Below are 18,707 nucleotides of genomic sequence, written 5' to 3'. Positions count from 1 at the left end.
GGGTCAGCAACCAAGGTATCTATGGACGTTCACCGAAGTTGGGGGGGTCAGCTGGCCCCCCTGCCCCTCAATGCATCCGACCCAATGACCTCTCCACCCCCTGCCGTCTCCGGCGTCAGCGAGTGCAGCGGCCGATGACTGTTCGTCACGCACCACCACCACTGTTGTAGATCTAATGTAATTGAGAAAATATGAAGGGGCAGCACTGTGCATTTATTCGCTACCTTGTCTCTCTTCCTTGCTACGTGTAGCAAATGTCAAGGACAAATCCTTGACGCTTGAACCTAGATTACCTTTAAGCACGTGACACTATCCCATGTATTTAACATCCTAATTTCAATTAGCCACAACTAATACTTCCATTTTGAAGCAAATTAAAGAAATGGATCAAGCCCATCATCAAATATTTGGGCTTTTTGTGTGAGGCCTGTTTTGTAATTTTAAGCTAGTGAAGGCTTGGGCTTTAGAAGATTCAAGTAAATTTTGATATTTGAAAATGTGAACCTTTTGTGGGCAAGTCCAATGTTGTCTACCATTTTGATGGGCAGGACAAGCTTTAGGTTGTGTTTAAGATTTAGGGTTAAAGACATGGCGGATTTCTTAACATCTTTTTGCCACAATTTATTATGTCCATTGGGGCCTACGTGTTCCCCAATTTGCAAGTTTATCACTATGTTTAATATCACATATGGGTAATGCTTCATCATTCTTTAATTATCAAAGTTGAAATTAATCTAGCTTTGAAGAACAGTCGTGCCACGTGTTGTCCAATTACCCCCACAAAACACTCTTCCTGTATTTTGATGGTTGCTTCTGACTCCACCAATTTTTATTAAATCTGTGTGAGCAATTGTACACAGTTATAATATATATTTGTTGCAAAATTGTTTGAGATTATTTTTTTCAAATAAATAGAGAGCCTGAATTGAACGTAAGATACCAGAAATTAAGAATCACTAAACTAAAAATTAGTTGATATAATCAATTAAGTTCGACATGAGAATTTACTTGGAATAGTAATCTAAAATTTAGCCTATATAGTATTTATTTTTCTCATTTTTCATTGTACGAAATCAGACAAATTCAAGGCATTGTGTTGACATATTCTTCTTTTTAATTAGATATTCTTACTCATTAAATGCTACCAATTATTTTGACCAAACAAATATCCCTTCTATGATTTTTCTTTTAGGTGGGAAAATCAGGACACAATATAGATTTCCAAATATTTTCCTTTTTCTTAAAGAACAATGATTTAAATAGAGCATAAACCCCACCTTATCACATAAACATTAACAATTGGGAATTTTTATTTGGACCCATTTATTTTATTTCTACACTTAATTAAATAATGTTATCCTTCAAACTCTCAAACCTGACCTTAAAATAAATAAATATAATAAAATAATAATTTGTGTTTTTATCTCTACACCCAATCTCTAACCCAAATCTTGCCACACATTTGCACTCCTCCATTCTTTTCAGTGAACCCAACCAAACGTTGTCAAAAAATTTCCTTAAGGTAGTTCACAACTGTTACACCTTAAAAGAATAAGAATCATCATACGCTATCAGCGGTTGCTGCAACATGACTCCGCTCTAAATTTCTGTTTGAAAACCCAAAACCATCTATAACTCCAATCAGTCATCAATGTGACCTCTTATAGTTCCTATTGGAAACCAATTCGGCAATTCCTGTCCAATAAGGACATAGTCATATAACCGTTGTTGGAGTCTTGTTGTATTGAGTTTTCCTTGTTTGAATTTCATGGTTTATATGTATAACTCCAAGTTACAGAGTTGAGATTAAATAATTTGTTCTGTTATCTTTCACTATATAACTCCACTTCGTACCGGCTTCTCTTTTCCGATTGATTGGATTTAAGTTCGCATAAAGAAACAAGAGACAAAGGATTAAGAGAAAGGAGAGCATCAATGGTTGCTGGAACTTCGATTGGGTTCACCGAAAATATGGAGAGGTGTTGATGGCCGAAGCCATCCAACAAGTTCTAATTTTTATTTTCTTTTTATTTACCTAACAGCAAAGTTGAAGTTTAAAAGAATTTTAAGTTTGATGTAGAGATACGTCAATTGGGTTCGGATAATATTTCTCTAAGTCTTTTTGAAATGTAAGAAGCATGGAATGACAAAAGAAAATATATAAAGAAATTGACAATAAAAAAATAAACACATCAATGAGCGTATTAGGGTACATTTGTTAATGTTTTGCAAAATAATGTTTTTTTGATGGATTAAAAATGGGTTCAACAGACTGTTTTGTGAAAATAAACTCAAAAAACAAAAAATGCAAAAAACAATATTTAGCCTACTTTTATATTTTATATGTATTTCAAAAACATTCAAAATAATAAAAAAAATAAAAGATACATTATAAAACAAATTAAGTTACAGTTCTGATAAAAATAAAATCACGTATGTCATCATTACCATCACCAATGTCACCAACATGACCATCGTTTTTTACAACACTACCTCCCACCACCATATCCTTGACCGTTATCACCCTCGCTACCATGCCCACCACCACCTTCACCATCTCACCATCGTCGGTATCGACATTATCTCCACCGTCTCACTATGACCAACACCAGATGTACCTCACCCATCACCTTCACCCCCACCACCACCACCACCACCACATTATCCATTACCATCACCACCTTCACCATCACACCGTGGCGGTCACCACCATCTCGTAGCACCATTGGCACCACCACCATTACCACATTCTCCATCCATTACCTTCACCATCTTCGCCACCATCATCCCCACATCTCAACCACTATTTTCACAACCATCTCTCATAAGCAATGCTAACACAACCATTCTCTGCCACCATCACAATGACCATCACCACCATCGCACCCTTCACCATTACCCTCTACACGACCATTGCCATCACTTATATCCCACCACTGCTCACACAGTAACATCTTTATTGTCACCGCTATTACCACTACTTCAACCACCATTGCTACTAACACCATTCTCATCTCAACCATCATCCTTACCACCACATCTACCATTACTACAAAATACAAATTTTTATTTTTATTTTTTGACATTGGGTACAAAATGCGTTTTCAATGTTTTAATTCTCTAAAATCATTATCGGAATCAATTGTCAAACACATTCCCAACAAAATTTAAATCATATTTGTTGTTTCCGTTTTACAAAACAGGTTTTCAAAAGTCATTTTGTAAAAAATTACTAGCCGGCCCAAACAACTAATAGCAGAAAAGGAAAGAGAAAAGCAAATAAGAAAGTTACAAAAATAAAGACAAAGGGGAACGACGTCGTCATGTTGACACTATAAATACTTCTGTTTTTCTTTTTCTTTTTCTGTTTTTTTTTTTTTTTTGTAAGGAAGACTCTCTTATTGCAAGACTTGCAGTTTCATTTCCAAGTAGAAAAATAAACAGAGAGATTATTTTCAAAAGCACTTTCGAGGGTACACTAAAAAAGCAGGTCACCGCAAATAAGCACTTTCAGGAGGATCCCCGGTCAGATCCGCTGAAATTCCCTCTCTCCCTCTCAATTTCCCAATTCAAGTCTGTATATTAATGTCGATATCGATCAATTCGTGTTGTAATTCGTATTGAAAATCCAAATAAAAAAAATTCGAATCGACGGTCCTCAATTTCTAGGGTTTCAAAAGCCGTTTCTGCGACAATTAGGGTTTTAATTTTTGGGGAGGAGTCGGAAGGGGGATGGAGATGCGTCGGATCGCGACCTAGGGTTTGCTGAGGTCCCGAGGGGTTTGCTCTTCGAGTGCATGAAGATTTGGTGCTGCCTATGCTTCACCCAAGGAGACGAACCCGAAGAGGACGATAGCGAGGCGAAGGCGATCATGAACGAGGGGGATTTCGGAAATGACGGCAATTCGGAGGTCGCCGTTGGGAATGGCGACGAAATTGACGGCAATGCTCAGAGTTTGGGGCTGGTGGGGAATGAGCGCGGCCGTGACGACCATCTGAGATTGTTTGAAGGGATGGTTCAGGCAATGCGCGGTGGTGGTGCTCAGTGGGACGAGTCTCTGTGTGTTGGCGCTCTTGCGTCGTTGAGGGCCTCAATTAGGAACCCTCGGCTTTCCGAAGGCGAGAGTAGCTCGGCTGCAGACGATGGTGGTGATCACGATTCGCACCATAAGCGAGCCAAAGTTCAATCCTTTAATCAGTGAGTTTCTCACTGTAACTCTCTTTCTCTCTCTAATTTTTGTGGGTTTTGCTCTCAATGTTGATTGATTGGTAGATTTTAGGTAATTTTCTATGGGGTTACAAAAATATTGACCTTTAATAGCTACTGGGTGAATAATTGGGGATGTAAGATTAACTGATTAGTTTCATTACTAATAGTTTAGAGGTTTATATGTTTTAGAATATTTGGTTCCAGTATAATTTGATTGTCAGCTGGGAATAATTTACTTTAACCTAATGAGTATGTGGTATATGGTTATCTTTTATTTGGTTTCAGTATAATCTGATTGTCAGCTGGGAATGAAGATACTCATGATTGTCCACGACGTTTTTTCTTGCAGTGATTTCCATTATGCAATGGCAATGTCTTCAGGTGCGGGAAATTCCAGTTCATCTGCAGACAGAGACTACAGAATAAATCAGAGCTCTTTTGTTCCATTTAAGAGTGAGACATTCTTTCAAGATACTACTACTAATAATGGTGGTGAGGAAGGCCCCTTTGATTCTGGAAGTGGTAAGGATGATGAAGGGGATAATAGTGGCACCTCAAAAACAGAAGATTTAGAAGTTCGAATGGATCTTACAGATGACCTATTACATATGGTAAGCATAGCCTTGCGTATAGTGCATATAATGAAGGGCTATTATCACTTTTGGTCCTAACTATGTTATTATAATTACTATTGTTAATATCATATTCTCCTTATTGTCAGGTCTTCTCTTTCTTGGACCACATTCATCTTTGCCGAGCTGCAATAGTCTGCAGGCAGTGGCGATCTGCTAGTGCTCATGAAGATTTCTGGAGGTGTCTGAATTTTGAGAATCGAAGTATATCTGTGGATCAATGTGAGTTCTACTGTTTTTTTTTGTGGTTCACTGCTATTAAGTACAAAAACTGAAGATTTATTGTGCTAACTGCCAAGTAAGTAGAGAATTTGTACCACTGGTCACTGATGTGTTTTGGGCCGAATGTTGTCTTCTCCCCCTCTAAAATGTGTAGTGGTTTTCCATGTTTTGGTTGGTTCTTTGTATGCCCTTGCAAAGCAGGGAGCCTTGTTGGCTTGGGGTCACCCTCTTTTTCTGTATGTAATTTTACTGCTTGTGTTATGGCATAGCATATGATATGGATAATGCATTTGGGAAGTATTCATTTATTAGATTAAAAGTTGGGTGGTTAGTACTCATAGTTTATGCGACATGGTTAATGTGTTTGTTGAGTTTATATAATTTTAGTTTCCATTTGTAAATTCTAACGTGTGTGAATTTTAATATCATATAAAATTGTGGGCTTATTACTATTTTATATGCAATTACAGTTGAGGACATATGTTGGCGGTATCCCAATGCCACAGAATTGAATATTTCTGGTACCCCTGCTATGCACTTGCTTGTCATGAAAGCTATCTCTTCATTGAGGTAAATTGCTTTTCTAAATATTTATGCTCTTCTATTGATTCTTTTATATAGTTTCCAGTTCACGTAACTTTTTTTTTTTTTTTGTTTCTCAGGAATCTTGAGGTTTTAATCCTAGGTAAAGGGCAACTAGGGGACATCTTTTTCCATTCCTTGGCAGACTGTCAAATGTTGAAAAGTTTGATCATCAATGATGCTACTCTCGGGAATGGTATCCAGGAGATACCTATAAACCATGATAGACTCTGTCATCTTCAATTAACAAAATGTCGTGTTATGCGCATATCCATCAGGTGATTTTTTTAGTTATAATTGAATTGTTACATACTGTCTGCTTGGTTACATTTTGTGCTAAATCTGATTTTCTGCAGGTGTCCGCAACTCGAAACTCTGTCATTGAAGCGCAGTAACATGGCGCAGGCTGTTCTTAATAGCCCTCTTTTGCATGATGTTGATATAGGCTCTTGCCACAAGCTTTCAGATGCTGCAATTCGTTCAGCGGCAACTTCATGCCCTCAATTAGAGTCTTTAGATATGTCAAATTGTTCATGTGTTAGTGATGAAACTCTACGTGAGATTGCTCTTACTTGTGCTAATCTCCATGTTCTCAATGCGTCATACTGTCCAAATATATCCCTTGAGGTTAGTTTGTAGTGGTTTCCGCTGCCCTTTTTTTATTAGCAATATTTGCATTTAGTTTTATTTGACATGCTTCTGTGCATTGTTTTCCTTTTGAAGTCTGTAAGACTGCCAATGTTGACGGTTCTTAAGCTTCACAGTTGTGAGGGCATTACTTCGGCTTCAATGGTTGCGATATCTCATAGTTACATGCTTGAGGTATAAATCCGGTCTCAAGTATTGGTATTTTTTGTGCTGTCTCGCTGAATGCCTTAAACATATTAATCTGATTATTACTCATTGTAGGTTTTGGAGCTTGACAATTGCAGTCTACTTACTGCTGTCAACTTGGATCTTCCACGCTTGCAGCATATTAGACTAGTACATTGTCGCAAGTAAGTTCATGTTCTTCCAGTCCTTCCTCCCTTGTGGAAAAAACCTGGAAAGCTTCCCAATTGGGGAGGAGAATTTCTCTTACTTGTTTAGAAATTTTTTAATCTTGCATATTTATCCTGCAGGTTTGCTGATTTGAATCTACGATGCATCATGCTGTCATCAATAATGGTCTCTAACTGTCCTGTGCTCCATCGTATCAACATCACTTCAAATTCACTTCAGGTAAGTCTTTTGAAGAACCATTAATATTCTTTTAGCGTTCATTTTATTAGACACATGAAATCTGAATGAGTTGTCTTTGGAATTTGCAGAAACTAGCTCTGCAAAAGCAAGAGAGCTTAACCACGCTGGCACTGCAATGCCAAAGTTTGCAAGAAGTGGACCTTACAGATTGTGAATCTTTAACAAATTCTATATGTGATGTTTTCAGCGATGGTGGTGGGTGTCCTTTGCTCAAAACATTAGTTCTCGAAAACTGTGAGGTTTGGCAATTTATCTCTTCTTATTACCTGAGTTAATACTGTTGAGAAATGATTACGCTGGCTTATGGGATGATATAAAATTTTGCAGTTTGAAATTGCTTGATGTGTTCTTATGTAAGACTGTATATTGATGCAATAAACTTGTGAGTTTAAACCATGTTGTCAACAAATGCATGACCTGTTGGTTATTCCCCTGAATCATGTAGGGGATTGTGAAAAACTCTTTGAATGTTATTTGTTCCCCCTGATACTTGGACTGTTAGTCTGTTACTCAGGGAGGGTTGAATCGTCCTTAATTACTTGTTTGGTCAGTTGAGTTATCAGCTGTCTCTTGGTATGTATATTTCCTTTTGCTGACATAATGTTTTACTTCACCCAGAGCTTAACCGCAGTTCGATTCTGCAGCACTTCTATAGTCAGCCTCTCACTTGTTGGTTGCCGGGCAATTACTTCTCTCGAACTGACTTGCCCCTATCTTGAACAAGTTTCTTTAGATGGTTGTGATCATCTTGAAAGAGCAGCATTTTGTCCAGTAAGATATAATGATTGTAAAGTAAATAGATTTTTATGAAAATTCATGAGTTTTACAATATGCATTATGTTGCCCTTATATAAGGTCATGAGCTTATCACACTTTTTTCACTGCATTTTAATTCTGACATTAAGCAGTCAATAGAAAACTGAATCCTTTTCTCATTCCTTTCTTCAGGTTGGTCTTAGGTCACTAAATTTGGGAATATGTCCCAAATTGAATGTGCTCAGTATCGAAGCGCCGAATATGGTGCTGCTTGAGCTGAAGGGATGTGGCGTGTTAGCTGAAGTATCCATCAATTGTCCATTATTAACGTCTCTAGACGCTTCCTTTTGCAGGTTATTTTCATTACTTATTAATACTTTACCTACCCGCCTGCCCGCTCTGCTCTTAGTGTTTCAGGCTCAATTAAACTCAAATCTCTATTAATTTGCACATGCAGTCAACTTAGGGATGATTGCTTGTCTGCAACTGCTGCTTCATGCCCGCTGATTGAGTCTTTAATTCTAATGTCATGCCCCTCTGTTGGTTCTGATGGACTCTACTCTTTGCGCTGCCTTCCAAATTTAATTGCGCTTGATTTGTCCTACACTTTCTTGATGAACTTGAAGCCAGTTTTCGAGTCTTGTATGAAACTTAAGGTGATTTGTACAACTCATACTTTGTTGATTTGTTGTTAAATTTAGCGTGTTGGTCCTCCTACCATATCATATTTTACATAGCATGTTGGTCCTCCTACTCATAATTTGTTGATTTGTTTTTAATTTGAACTTAAATTAGAAGAATCTTGGGCAGATTTTTTGACATGATTTTTTGGATCTTATCGTCTCCCAGGTGTTAAAGTTACAAGCTTGCAAGTACTTATCTGACTCATCCTTGGAGCCTCTGTACAAGGAAGGGGCTCTTCCAGCTCTCCAAGAACTGGATTTGTCTTACGGAACCCTCTGTCAGTCTGCTATCGAGGAGCTTCTTTCTTTTTGCACGCACTTAACTCATGTGAGCTTGAATGGCTGTGTGAACATGCATGACCTGAATTGGGGTAGCAGTGCCGGGCAACCTGCTGTCCTATCTGGCATGTTTTTACCTGAGAATGTGCAGGTTCCAATTGAGCAGCCAAACCGGTTACTGCAGAACCTCAACTGTGTAGGCTGTCCAAATATTAGGAAAGTTGTCATTCCACAAGCAGCACGTTGTTTCCACATGTCATCATTAAACCTTTCTCTTTCTGCAAATTTAAAGGACGTTGATGTCGCTTGTTTCAACCTCTGCTTCCTTAATTTGAGGTAATTTGTTTGTTTAGTTTGAAAATCTCTTTGTATGTTTGGTTCTTGATTTTCATGATGTTTTGTCTTGTTACTAACGTTTCTGTTTTTTCTTTCAGCAATTGTACTTCTTTGGAAGTTTTGAAGCTTGACTGTCCGAAATTGACTAGTCTCTTTCTTCAGGTATGCATTTTGTGGTTATAATACGGATTATCACCTTAAAAAAATATTCATTACCACATAAAATTCATGTTCAACCATAAACAAATTGTTGAAAAGGCAGTGTAACTGGGGAATTTTTTTTAAGAGAGGTACGGTTAGACTTAAATTTATATCTTTTCTTTTTTTTTTCTTTTTTCTTCTTTTTTTCCTATAAAATTAGTTTTATTTTGTTTGCTGCTCCCTAAGTTCATTTTCTTGCTGGGATTTTGTATTAGTCCTGCAACATTGATGAAGCAGCAGTGGAAGCTGCCATATCTAAATGTAGCATGCTGGAGACTCTTGATGTTCGTTTTTGTCCCAAGGTCAGTACAATCTTCTCTCTCCTTCGCCACCATATCGTTGTAAGAAAACCTACCTCTTATAATACTGTCTTTTATGATGATTGACAGATAAGCACGATGAGCATGGGGAAATTACGTGCTGCATGCCCTAATTTGAAGCGCATCTTCAGCAGCCTGCAACAGTCTTGATTATAGCAAGAAATGCATCTTTTCTTCCGGGGGCTTATTGGATTCGGCTTGTAGTCCGGCAAACAGATGTGGTCATCGATCCCGGAACTTGTATGTAAATGGTGTCATCGATTGTGCTTGTATTTGATTTAGGTATTAGTATAGGTAGCAGACATAGGCTTCTTACGTAACCCATACAATAAGTAATGTTTGCTTTTATGTTGACCTATTGTTCACCTTTCTTATTCGATTTTTTCGGGACGAGTGGAATTCTAAACGATTGAGTACCGTGTGTATAGGGTTCTGAATTTGGTACTGCCTTTGTGTATACAATAAATTGCGATTCTTGATTAATTTTTCGTAGTTCCATTTTCGGCTTCCCGAAATTTCCACAAGGATTCGCTATTTTTGAACCGGAATTTCAAAGATGTGTATTGTCACACCTGGATCGTCTGCCGGTAAGGATTTGGTTTCAGGTCTTGTTGTACAAGGAATGCATCGAACCGTGAAAGGAAAAACAATGTATCACCATACAAAGTATACAAACCATCCGTGTATGTGTTGGGAGATTTTCATAGCTCCTGTATTTACAATATCGATTCCAACTGCTTCAGGTCCGGGTCCGAAATATCAAGATCTGCGTTCTCTAATGAGTTCCGGTAAGAATCGGCCGCTACCTTCCCCTTGTCTAGCACTTCCGAAGGTACAGTTTTGAGGAGGCTGCAAAGAAGACGGGTTTTCAGAAAATCGGAGACTGACATTGTAAGTGAAACAAGATGGGAGGTAAAGATTCACCTGTCCAACGCATTAAGGGCAGTATCAATCTGTGCCTTCATCGAACTGACCGGAGCTCGTTCGTTCCTTGTTGCGTGCAAAAGCAAGGAATCCAGTTCCTCCAAGGCCCTTCAAAAATTGAAACAATTTCCGTCTTAAAAGTTAGTTGACATCGGTCATAAGCTTGTGACTGCTCCTGTACCCAGTTCAGAAGAAGCATAGTTTCGTCAAGAAAGCAATGGTACCTGAGACATTGATCAACATCGCTCGAAGCAGCCTTCCCATTACCATCATCTGAAGCATACTGCGCCACCTATAGTTCCCGAAAACATTTCCAAAGCTCTTAGGAGTTTATCACATAAAAACTGCAATAACATAAAGCAAATGGAAAAAAAAAAAGCATGAAGACTGATGGTATTCAAGGAATCCTCAACTTACAGCTCGAATATTTATGCGAAGGGACGCTGCAGGGCCTGAACGCAGCAGAGACCGGCAAGTAGCAAACTGGGGTTGATCACCTTCCAGAGATTTCTCTGCAGTTGTTGACATATAAGCCTCGATAAATCGTCGAAAATGACATTAGAGAAATGAATGAAGAAGGAAAACAAAGGCAAAGGAAATTACCCAAGTCCTTGATTTGTAATTGGGTGAGTATGACTGGCGACACATAAGCCTCGAGAGGGTCGAGCTTCTTCCTGAGTTTATCATATTTAGGTATGATCAGTGCTACTTGCATGGGTTAAAAGCGCTTTATAATAACTGCGTCTAGCAGAAAAAAAAAAAACTTAAAAAGTACTTTTAGGTCATAAAATTGTTTCTGGAGCTCGAAGCACTTGGATTGAATAGAATAAAATGATGTAATCCTAACAAAAACGCTTCTAGCAAAATCACTTATGACCACAAGTGCTTTGTACATAATGCATTCCCAAATGGTCCTGTCCTCCATAGGATCGTTTGGAATTTGATTCTTTAAAAACACTTCTGCTCATAAGACGCAAAACTGTTTTTATGACAAACACGTTCAAATTTTGTTAAAAACTCAAGTACTTTCTTGGAAGTTTTTCTATTAAGAGATATTTGTTGATTTGCCCCCTAAATTTGTATAGAGCAGCCAATTTCCTCCCTTAACTTTAATTTTAACGGATTACCCTCTTGAACTTTTATAATTAGCTAGTTTCTCCCTTGAACTATAATTTTAGCTGATTACCCTTTCAAATTTTATAAATTGCCAATTCCCCTATTGCCGTTTGATTTTAAAAACTTTCATTCAATTTTTCATCCATCCAAGTTTCCATCCTTTTTGCCTTCATACAGGTGTAATGTGATGTTTTCGTGATCAAGATAGATGGAAAATTAGATGAAATTTTTTAAAATCGAACGTCATAAGCGAAATTGGCTATTTATAAAAGTTCAAGGAGTTAATCAACTAAAACTAAAGTTCAAGAGGAAAATTAGCTAATTATAAAAGTTCAAGAGGGTAATCGGCTACAATTAAAATTCAGAAAAAAAATTGAAAGCTCCATACAAGTTGAGGGAACAAACAGACAAATATGCCTTCTATTAAATGCAATCAGAAGCGCTTGCCAAAAGCGCTTTTAGCCCCCTCCCAAAGCTAAACCTTAAAGCTTGTATGATGTATCCGAAAGATAATGTACTAATAGCTAAACACTGATTAAATAAAGTAAAAATTGTAATTACCTTTTCACATACTTGTCGAATCCGCCGGCAACAGCAGCTGCATTAAACCCAATAATACAACGTGGTTTGAGTTAAATTTTGATCAAAGAGAGTGTTTACTTTTCTTTGCTGCCAAACAGGGAATAAAGATTTATGAGCCGTACGGTTAGGGACAAGGAGCAGATTAGAGAGGGCGAGAGAGAGAGAGATGGAGACCAATCGTCTGCTCTCCCGCCAATTCGAGGGTGGCAATGCGCACCTCACTCGCCGCGACTTCTTTGATGCTGCGGCGACCTTTACGAGCTGTGAGAGAGGGACAATTGAGGAGCTGAAGGGGTTGGTGCTAACGTGCGCGGTGCTGCTCAGCGTGGCCATGCTCAAGACACAGCTCAACTGTGAAGAAACCTGCGAGTCTTATCCGTTCGACTATGCTGAATTGCCATACTTGCCCTTGAAAATTCTCTGTTTAACAATTTCTATAGGGTTATGTTGAAGGGCATTATTGTAATTGTAAGTTCTGATGAATTGAAGCGTATCGTGCGTCGTGTGCGGCAATGTGCTTACCTGACGTAACTAGTGTGAGTTTCATGGTCGCTAGTGGGTAAGGATTGATGACAAATTTTAGATCCGTATTTTACAAAATACATTTTGAGTTCAATTTTTTACTTTTGTAAATTACATAATGATAATTAGAAGAGGTTGAAATATTTTTATGGATCTTTCCGGACATCAAAAAAATAAACTGTCATATCGAAATCCCTAGATAGTCCGATTTTTTTAAAAGAAAAAGTGTCTAAGTTTCATGTTACAATTCGTAATTCAATATTTGGAATAATGTTTGAACTCAATGTGAATGCTTACTATACAATATTAAACTAACTACTCACCCATTATAATTAAATGCCATTATGCTCTTCATATCCCATATTCATAAACTATATTAACTACCAATAATTGGTGATAATTAAATTCAATTAAGGCGTTGTTTGGACATCCCACGTAACAAAATGGCGCAAAGCAGTTGTCTACCAAACTGACAATGATTGGCAATGTGGTTGTGAGAAATGGCTCAACTTTGAAGGAACACCAACAGATCCAATACCCAAATACGGGTTCAACCCGGTGACCCGGTTGGTGGTCCATACCATTCTCACAAGGACCCCACAACAACCACAACCCACAAACACAAGTTTTCTTCTTTTTTGAAATTTTTTTTCTTTAAAAACATGAAGAAAAGAAGGGTCCTGCAAATAATAGCTGTCCAGTTCTAGTAAAAGCTCCAACCCAAGTGAGGCCGACACCTTACTCACTCACTCACTCATCCTCTCCTGCCCTTAACTCTCTCTCTCCCTCTCTCTCTCTCTCTCTCTCCCCTGAGTCTCAGCAACAATGGCGGCAAACAGCACTTTCTTTCTCTTTCTTGTAGTTTCTGTTCTTGTCGTCTCTGCTTCAGCTGGTACCCAAAGTAAGTGTCCTGCAAATCTTCAATGCAAATATATTCCAAGTTTCCATCTTTATGCATGTTTTTTACAGGAAGAAAACAATGTAAGTAGAAAATGTTGTAAAATTTGTGATGTCTGTCTCAGATTTGGAACATGTATTTCTATGCGGGTGCTAATTGTTGGATCTGCTGCTTTAAGGTTGTTGGGTTTCTGTTTCTTTAGTTTGAACTTTGAATGTCTTGTCTTTGATGTACTTTCCCAATGTGGATGCACTTTTCATCTATGTATCTGCATGAAAGTCTGTGAATTTATGGGTTGGAGTTTATTTTGGATTTAGATCTTCGTTGTTAAAGACCAGAGCTTAGGTTTTAAGCCGGTCGATCTAGTTGGTGGCAAGTCTTTTCAATTTACAATCTTGCTTCTTTTCATAGCAATATTAGAATTTTAGATCTTGGATTTTTATGTTTAAGGGGACGGTTGAATGCAGGCGTAGCCAAGTTGGCTAGAGCTGTTTGCTCCCCACTCTGTATCCAAGTTCGAATCCCGCTTCTTGTAATTTTGATTAGATTTGAATATTCTCTTCGGTTGAAGATTTGTTTTATGGGGACCAAAACATCAGATTAGATTTCAGAGGGTTCTGAATTGGGATGCAATGCCACTAATAACATTGCCAGAATTCGATTTCTAAATTTGGCATTGGACGTATTTAATACTAAGGTGATTCATTTTCCCCCTAATTTGATGCTGTGCATATACGAATTTGATACATTTTAGAATCTCCATGGTTTAGTTTTTCGCTTCCCACTTCTCATTAGGTTCAGTTGTTTTGCTTCATTGGGTTCCTTTTTTACACTGCATAGGGGCAGTTTTCGCATCATTAGGGTTCGGTTTTTTGCTTCATGGGGTTCAGTTTTTCACTTCATGGTGTTCTGTTTTTCGCTTCATTGGGTTCAGATTTTCGCTTTTTTGGTTTCTGCTTGACTTATCAGTTACATGCTCTCAAATAGTGTATTCTTGTCAGGATCAAAACATCTCTCCTTTTTGTTTCGTTATTCATTGTGTCGGTATTATTGTGCTTGAGGCTCACAAAAACTTATAAACTCCGACTTAATGAATGAAAATTGCAGTCAAAGTTACTAACAACCCGGCGGATAAGCTAGTCGATATAATTAACAGCAACAGAACTGCACACAAAGTATCATCCCTCTACAGCAACCAGGGTTTGGCGTGCATTGCCCTGCAGTACATAAAAGCGTATGAAGGTGACTGCGATGCTGTAGGAGGAACTGATGCCAAGAAGCCTGCTGATTCTGCATTTGCCGAAACATTTGCTCCCAACTGTGGTGTTCAACCCTCAACCCTCACTCCAATCACCGGTCGTTTAATTGGCTGCCAGTCCAAATATGTCCACGCTGACGAAGCATTTTCAACAATCTTGATTGAAAACAGCAAGGGCTTGGACATTCTATACAATAAGAACCACACTGAAGTGGGAGCTGCTGCGAGTGGCAGTGATGGCGAAGGTCCATATTTCTGGTGTGTGCTGTTCAGCGGTGGAAAAACTAACAGCAGCTTTGTAACGGAGGGAGGTGAGGCTAAAATAACAAGGCCCGGATGCTTTAGTGGTGCTAATGACGACTGCAGCGAATCTAATCACCCGGCCAGTGGTGCCAATGATTGGTCCAGAAGCAGTCATCTGTGGCCATTTTTTGCCACGGCTCTGATTGCAATGTGGTATGCCTTTGGATTGTGATCATGTTTTTAAGATACTGGATTTGTTTTCCAATTATTTCTGGGAACCCCTTTGGTCTGTTGTAATTTGGGTTTTGTTTCTGGCATTCGTTGTATGTAGAGTTGAACGGTGCGATCAATGCCATTCATTTTCTTCAGTTGTAAAATAGTACATTATTGGCTAATGGCTGCCAAGAAGCATTTATTCTATATTACTGATGAATGATGATTGATGAACAATCTATTTGGTTCAAATTTTTTGTAATTTGGTATGACTGGAAAGATAATGCAGAGAAGAAGCTGCTAACTCTTATTTATATACACAAATACATGAACTCTGTTCTGCATAACGTAGAGCAAATTACACAGCGAAACGAGCAATTACTGCAAAAGATCTGAGCTCAAGCGTCCCAGTTCCTAATGGAAGATTTACACTTCAAAACCAAAGCCAGAACCATGAGAATTATTGTTATGCCGCTCGAAGAACCACCAACTTTGTGAATCCAATAAGGATCAAACCTGGAAAAGCTTCTATCTAAGAAAAGCGACAAAGCGATGGCCAAGATCAACACCAAGAGCAGCAGAGGCAGCCAAGAAGCGAAGCTGATAGGCTCCTCCGAATCAAGCTCTGAATCATCTGTAGTTCTGCGGTCGATGTAGAGAGGAGAAAGCACGGCTAGAAGGCCCAACCCTATCGCCACCAGCTTCTCGTACGATGAAAACCTGCTCGTCCTCCACGTCGCTCCAAGTTCCATTTTATGATACCAACTTAGGAGAGTCGGGAGAAACCACCTTCTGTTCTCTAACTTAGATCTCTTATGAAGCTTAAAAAGGTGAAAAGTCCCCTGTGGATGCTCTTTGAAAGAGGAGAAGTTATCAGCTTAAACACGAAGGCTCTAGTGCAAGGCTGAGTGGGAAAGATTATTCTCCAATAACAAAAATTTAGAGATGATTTGTACTGGTTGTGGCTGAATGGAATCAGATTCCTCATGCTTCCCATGAATTTTCAAAGACTCTTACCGTATGAGTAGAATAGCAAATCTGACGCTAACCATCTCTACTCTAAATTGAATATTTTATAATTTTTTCGCACTCACATGAGCGCAATACGCTAAAAGACAAATGTTAAAGTCGTCGGCCTAGTTGAAAATATCACTAAAATTTGATCAATTTATCAAGGAAAAGATTTGGGTAGCGACAAAACTACCAAAATCAACTTAGGTCTAAAGTCTAAACCCAACAAAGAGGGGTTGGAGCTGCCTATATGACTTCTTAGTTCGAACGTTTTTCTAGGCAGGAAGTTAGATAAGAACAATGACATTGTAGTGCTACTTTCACATGACAACGCTTAGTCGGTCGAGGATAGCACCATATTGGCGTCCCCGTTACAGGTAGGTTTCCTCCTCTAGTTCAATGCCCCACGATATTTATCCATGAAAATTGGTTTTGGGAATCATTCTTTGGACCTGAAAAGTGAAAACTAAACTTCAACAATGTCCACTTCAAATCCATCAAGAAATGGGCAAATATACAAACTTGCATATTCATTCATTGGTTGCTAAGGAAAGGTTGTGTATTTGTGACTAAAAGGTCACAAGTTTGACTTTGAGTCGTGGAAACTTCTTTGCAAAGTAAGGGTAAGGCTGTGTACGATAGACGTTCCCTCTCCACCCCTCGCAAAGCAGCAACCTTGTTGGCTTGGGGTCGAATGCTAAATGCTTTTACATTTTCAAATTAGACAGCAACAAATGAAAAGCATCAATAGCACCACTATCTTTATGCTAGGCAAAAAATTTGTGCAATTTCAGCCAAGTACAAAACCAAGAAAAAAGGCCGTAAGATTAATGTTCGGTACTCGATATTACAAGAGAATAATAGTGTGTAAACCTAATTGACACCGCCCGAGCTCTTTGTGCTGTTGTGGCCCTGAAGCCTCGTCATCCATTTCTTTTGACATATAGAGAGATTAGCGATTCCGGTAGGAGAAGCCGTGAGTTCTTGGAAGCTACTGACGACGGTGATGCTGGAAGCTCTGCAGGTAATGCAGCAGCTGTGCTTGTAAAGGCATTCAAAACCAAGAATGCCAGAATGGGAGAGAGATCCAATGAGCCTCCAAGTGGGGGGATTAACCCCCGAAATATGTTCAAGTACGGATCACATATTGTGCTGCACATCAAATCCACATCATAATCAATTTGACGTTCTCTTACCCAACAATCGGTCATGTTATGCTGTCAAACTATAAATTACGAGCATTGATCAAGTAGAATATACAGAACTGTGCAGTCCTAGATCCTAATTCATAGTGTGACAACGTAACATATCAAGCAATGACAACCAAATCAAATCATTACAATACCTGAGGGGGCCAACAATGGCAGGAGGGGAGTTGGGGAACCAGGTGAGGACAAGCCTAACAACCAAGAGAGTGTTGTACAAGTTCAAGAAGTTGGAGATGCCGTTTGCCACCACAAGCCCCGCCACTGAATCTCCCGGCAAAACCGCCGCAAAATTGTGAGCTGATAAAGCCTTCACCTGCTTGTTCTTCCTGCACCCAATCTGAACAACAACAACAACAACAACAATAATTCAATAAAAACACACTTCAAAGAGTTCAATCATAACCACTTGTCATGTTCTAACCGACAATGAAGTATCGGGCTTGAGGTGGTTTTCTCTAAAGTATCGGGCTTGAAGTGTTTTCTCAAAGTATCGGGCTTGAAGTGTTTTTTTTTTATTTTTATAAGTATCGGAATTGAAGTGTTTTTTCTCAAAATTATCGAGTTTGAAGTGTTTTTCTCTAAGGTATCAGAGCCGAAGTGTTTTTCTCTAAAGTGTGACGATATTAACGAATCGGAAAGCTCAAAGAAGAAAATGGAAGCATTGTTTACAATTGCATAGTTGCATTAATATCGAAAATAATCATGAAAGAAATAATGCAGATGGAAATAGAAATACCTGGTGGCAGATACTTTGAAATTCGCAGCGCAAAGAGATTAGCTTGCTGAGAAGCGGGTTTTGAGTAACCAGAGAGTGAAGCAATTGGGAGCACTTATCGGCGGCGGATGCAATCGAAGCTTGAATGTCGGGAAGAACAAAATGGGGCTTCTTGGAGGATGACGACGACGGTGATGCTCTGAGAAATGGTGCGAAGTTGGTGGAAGAAAGTAGCATTCCAAAGCTTGGTGCCAGAGGTTTTGGGGTTTCGGTGGCGGAGGCCGACTCGCTGGGAGCCATTTTCGTTCGGTGGTGGTGAGGAAGCAGAAGCTGAACCAGATAAAGCGTAGGATCAGGGGAGACTATTTTTGGATAATTGGTGTTGTATTTCCCTGGCGTTGTGTACTTCCAACGACGACGTTTCCTCTCCACTCGTTTTTCTTTGGTATTTTGCTGTTCATTAATTTAATCATATTTCAATAATTAATTATTGTGTTAAAGAAATACATGGAAATCCCACTTAACAATAATATAGTAATAAAGAAAAGTTTTTT

The 18,707-nt window shown here is 38.8% G+C and overlaps 4 protein-coding genes across 4 annotated transcripts; 2 read left to right on the top strand and 2 right to left on the bottom strand.

The window, feature by feature from the left end:
• Positions 1-3,408: 3,408 nt before the first annotated feature.
• Positions 3,409-9,946, top strand: LOC103952790 (F-box/LRR-repeat protein 15). Its single transcript, XM_009364475.3, has 17 exons — positions 3,409-4,198; positions 4,560-4,821; positions 4,932-5,064; positions 5,535-5,634; positions 5,727-5,924; positions 6,003-6,273; positions 6,370-6,468; positions 6,556-6,644; positions 6,768-6,867; positions 6,957-7,127; positions 7,507-7,659; positions 7,837-7,997; positions 8,102-8,300; positions 8,494-8,942; positions 9,041-9,104; positions 9,359-9,445; positions 9,533-9,946. Exons 1-17 carry the CDS (start codon positions 3,798-3,800, stop codon positions 9,611-9,613), a joined length of 3,018 nt encoding a protein of 1,005 aa, XP_009362750.1. The 5' UTR covers positions 3,409-3,797; the 3' UTR covers positions 9,614-9,946.
• Positions 9,947-10,098: 152 nt separating this feature from the next.
• LOC103952797 lies at positions 10,099-12,440 on the bottom strand. The gene is made up of 7 exons (XM_009364488.3): positions 12,208-12,440; positions 12,065-12,101; positions 10,991-11,061; positions 10,805-10,899; positions 10,612-10,679; positions 10,388-10,495; positions 10,099-10,312 (listed from the first exon to the last, which is right to left on the bottom strand). Exons 1-7 carry the CDS (start codon positions 12,416-12,418, stop codon positions 10,180-10,182), a joined length of 723 nt encoding a protein of 240 aa, XP_009362763.1. The 5' UTR covers positions 12,419-12,440; the 3' UTR covers positions 10,099-10,179.
• An 836-nt stretch (positions 12,441-13,276) lies between these two features.
• LOC103952806 lies at positions 13,277-15,471 on the top strand. The gene is made up of 2 exons (XM_009364497.3): positions 13,277-13,508; positions 14,613-15,471. Exons 1-2 carry the CDS (start codon positions 13,433-13,435, stop codon positions 15,236-15,238), a joined length of 702 nt encoding a protein of 233 aa, XP_009362772.1. The 5' UTR covers positions 13,277-13,432; the 3' UTR covers positions 15,239-15,471.
• A 1,494-nt stretch (positions 15,472-16,965) lies between these two features.
• LOC103952817 (ylmG homolog protein 2, chloroplastic) lies at positions 16,966-18,485 on the bottom strand. The gene is made up of 3 exons (XM_009364507.3): positions 18,175-18,485; positions 17,576-17,775; positions 16,966-17,382 (listed from the first exon to the last, which is right to left on the bottom strand). Exons 1-3 carry the CDS (start codon positions 18,451-18,453, stop codon positions 17,154-17,156), a joined length of 708 nt encoding a protein of 235 aa, XP_009362782.2. The 5' UTR covers positions 18,454-18,485; the 3' UTR covers positions 16,966-17,153.
• Between the last annotated feature and the right edge of the window lie 222 nt (positions 18,486-18,707).

The sequence above is a fragment of a genome, unplaced genomic scaffold (genome assembly GCF_019419815.1).
Source record: "Pyrus x bretschneideri cultivar Hongxiangsu unplaced genomic scaffold, Pyrus_bretschneideri_v1 Contig1, whole genome shotgun sequence".
NCBI lineage: Eukaryota > Viridiplantae > Streptophyta > Magnoliopsida > Rosales > Rosaceae > Pyrus > Pyrus x bretschneideri.
Note: the sequence above shows the minus strand (reverse complement) of the source record. Positions and strands in the feature narration are given on the sequence as shown.

Bases quoted from the DNA above. Each gene is read 5' to 3' on its own strand.
- LOC103952817 (XM_009364507.3), bottom strand. From the start codon at position 18,453: ATGGCTCCCAGCGAGTCGGCCTCCGCCACCGAAACCCCAAAACCTCTG. The intron at 17,776-18,174 runs GTATTTCTATTT...GTTGTTGTTCAG, and splicing joins TTCAAAGTATCTGCCACCAG to ATTGGGTGCAGGAAGAACAA. The intron at 17,383-17,575 runs GTATTGTAATGA...TTTGATGTGCAG, and splicing joins GCCATTGTTGGCCCCCTCAG to CACAATATGTGATCCGTACT.
- LOC103952797 (XM_009364488.3), bottom strand. From the start codon at position 12,418: ATGGCCACGCTGAGCAGCACCGCGCACGTTAGCACCAACCCCTTCAGC. The intron at 11,062-12,064 runs GTAATTACAATT...TGATAAACTCAG, and splicing joins TTCGACAAGTATGTGAAAAG to GAAGAAGCTCGACCCTCTCG. The intron at 10,313-10,387 runs GTGAATCTTTAC...TCTTCTTTGCAG, and splicing joins GCCCTTAATGCGTTGGACAG to CCTCCTCAAAACTGTACCTT.
- LOC103952806 (XM_009364497.3), top strand. From the start codon at position 13,433: ATGGCGGCAAACAGCACTTTCTTTCTCTTTCTTGTAGTTTCTGTTCTT. The intron at 13,509-14,612 runs GTAAGTGTCCTG...TGAAAATTGCAG, and splicing joins TGCTTCAGCTGGTACCCAAA to TCAAAGTTACTAACAACCCG.
- LOC103952790 (XM_009364475.3), top strand. From the start codon at position 3,798: ATGAAGATTTGGTGCTGCCTATGCTTCACCCAAGGAGACGAACCCGAA. The intron at 7,660-7,836 runs GTAAGATATAAT...TCCTTTCTTCAG, and splicing joins AAAGAGCAGCATTTTGTCCA to GTTGGTCTTAGGTCACTAAA. The intron at 8,943-9,040 runs GTAATTTGTTTG...TTTTTCTTTCAG, and splicing joins CTCTGCTTCCTTAATTTGAG to CAATTGTACTTCTTTGGAAG.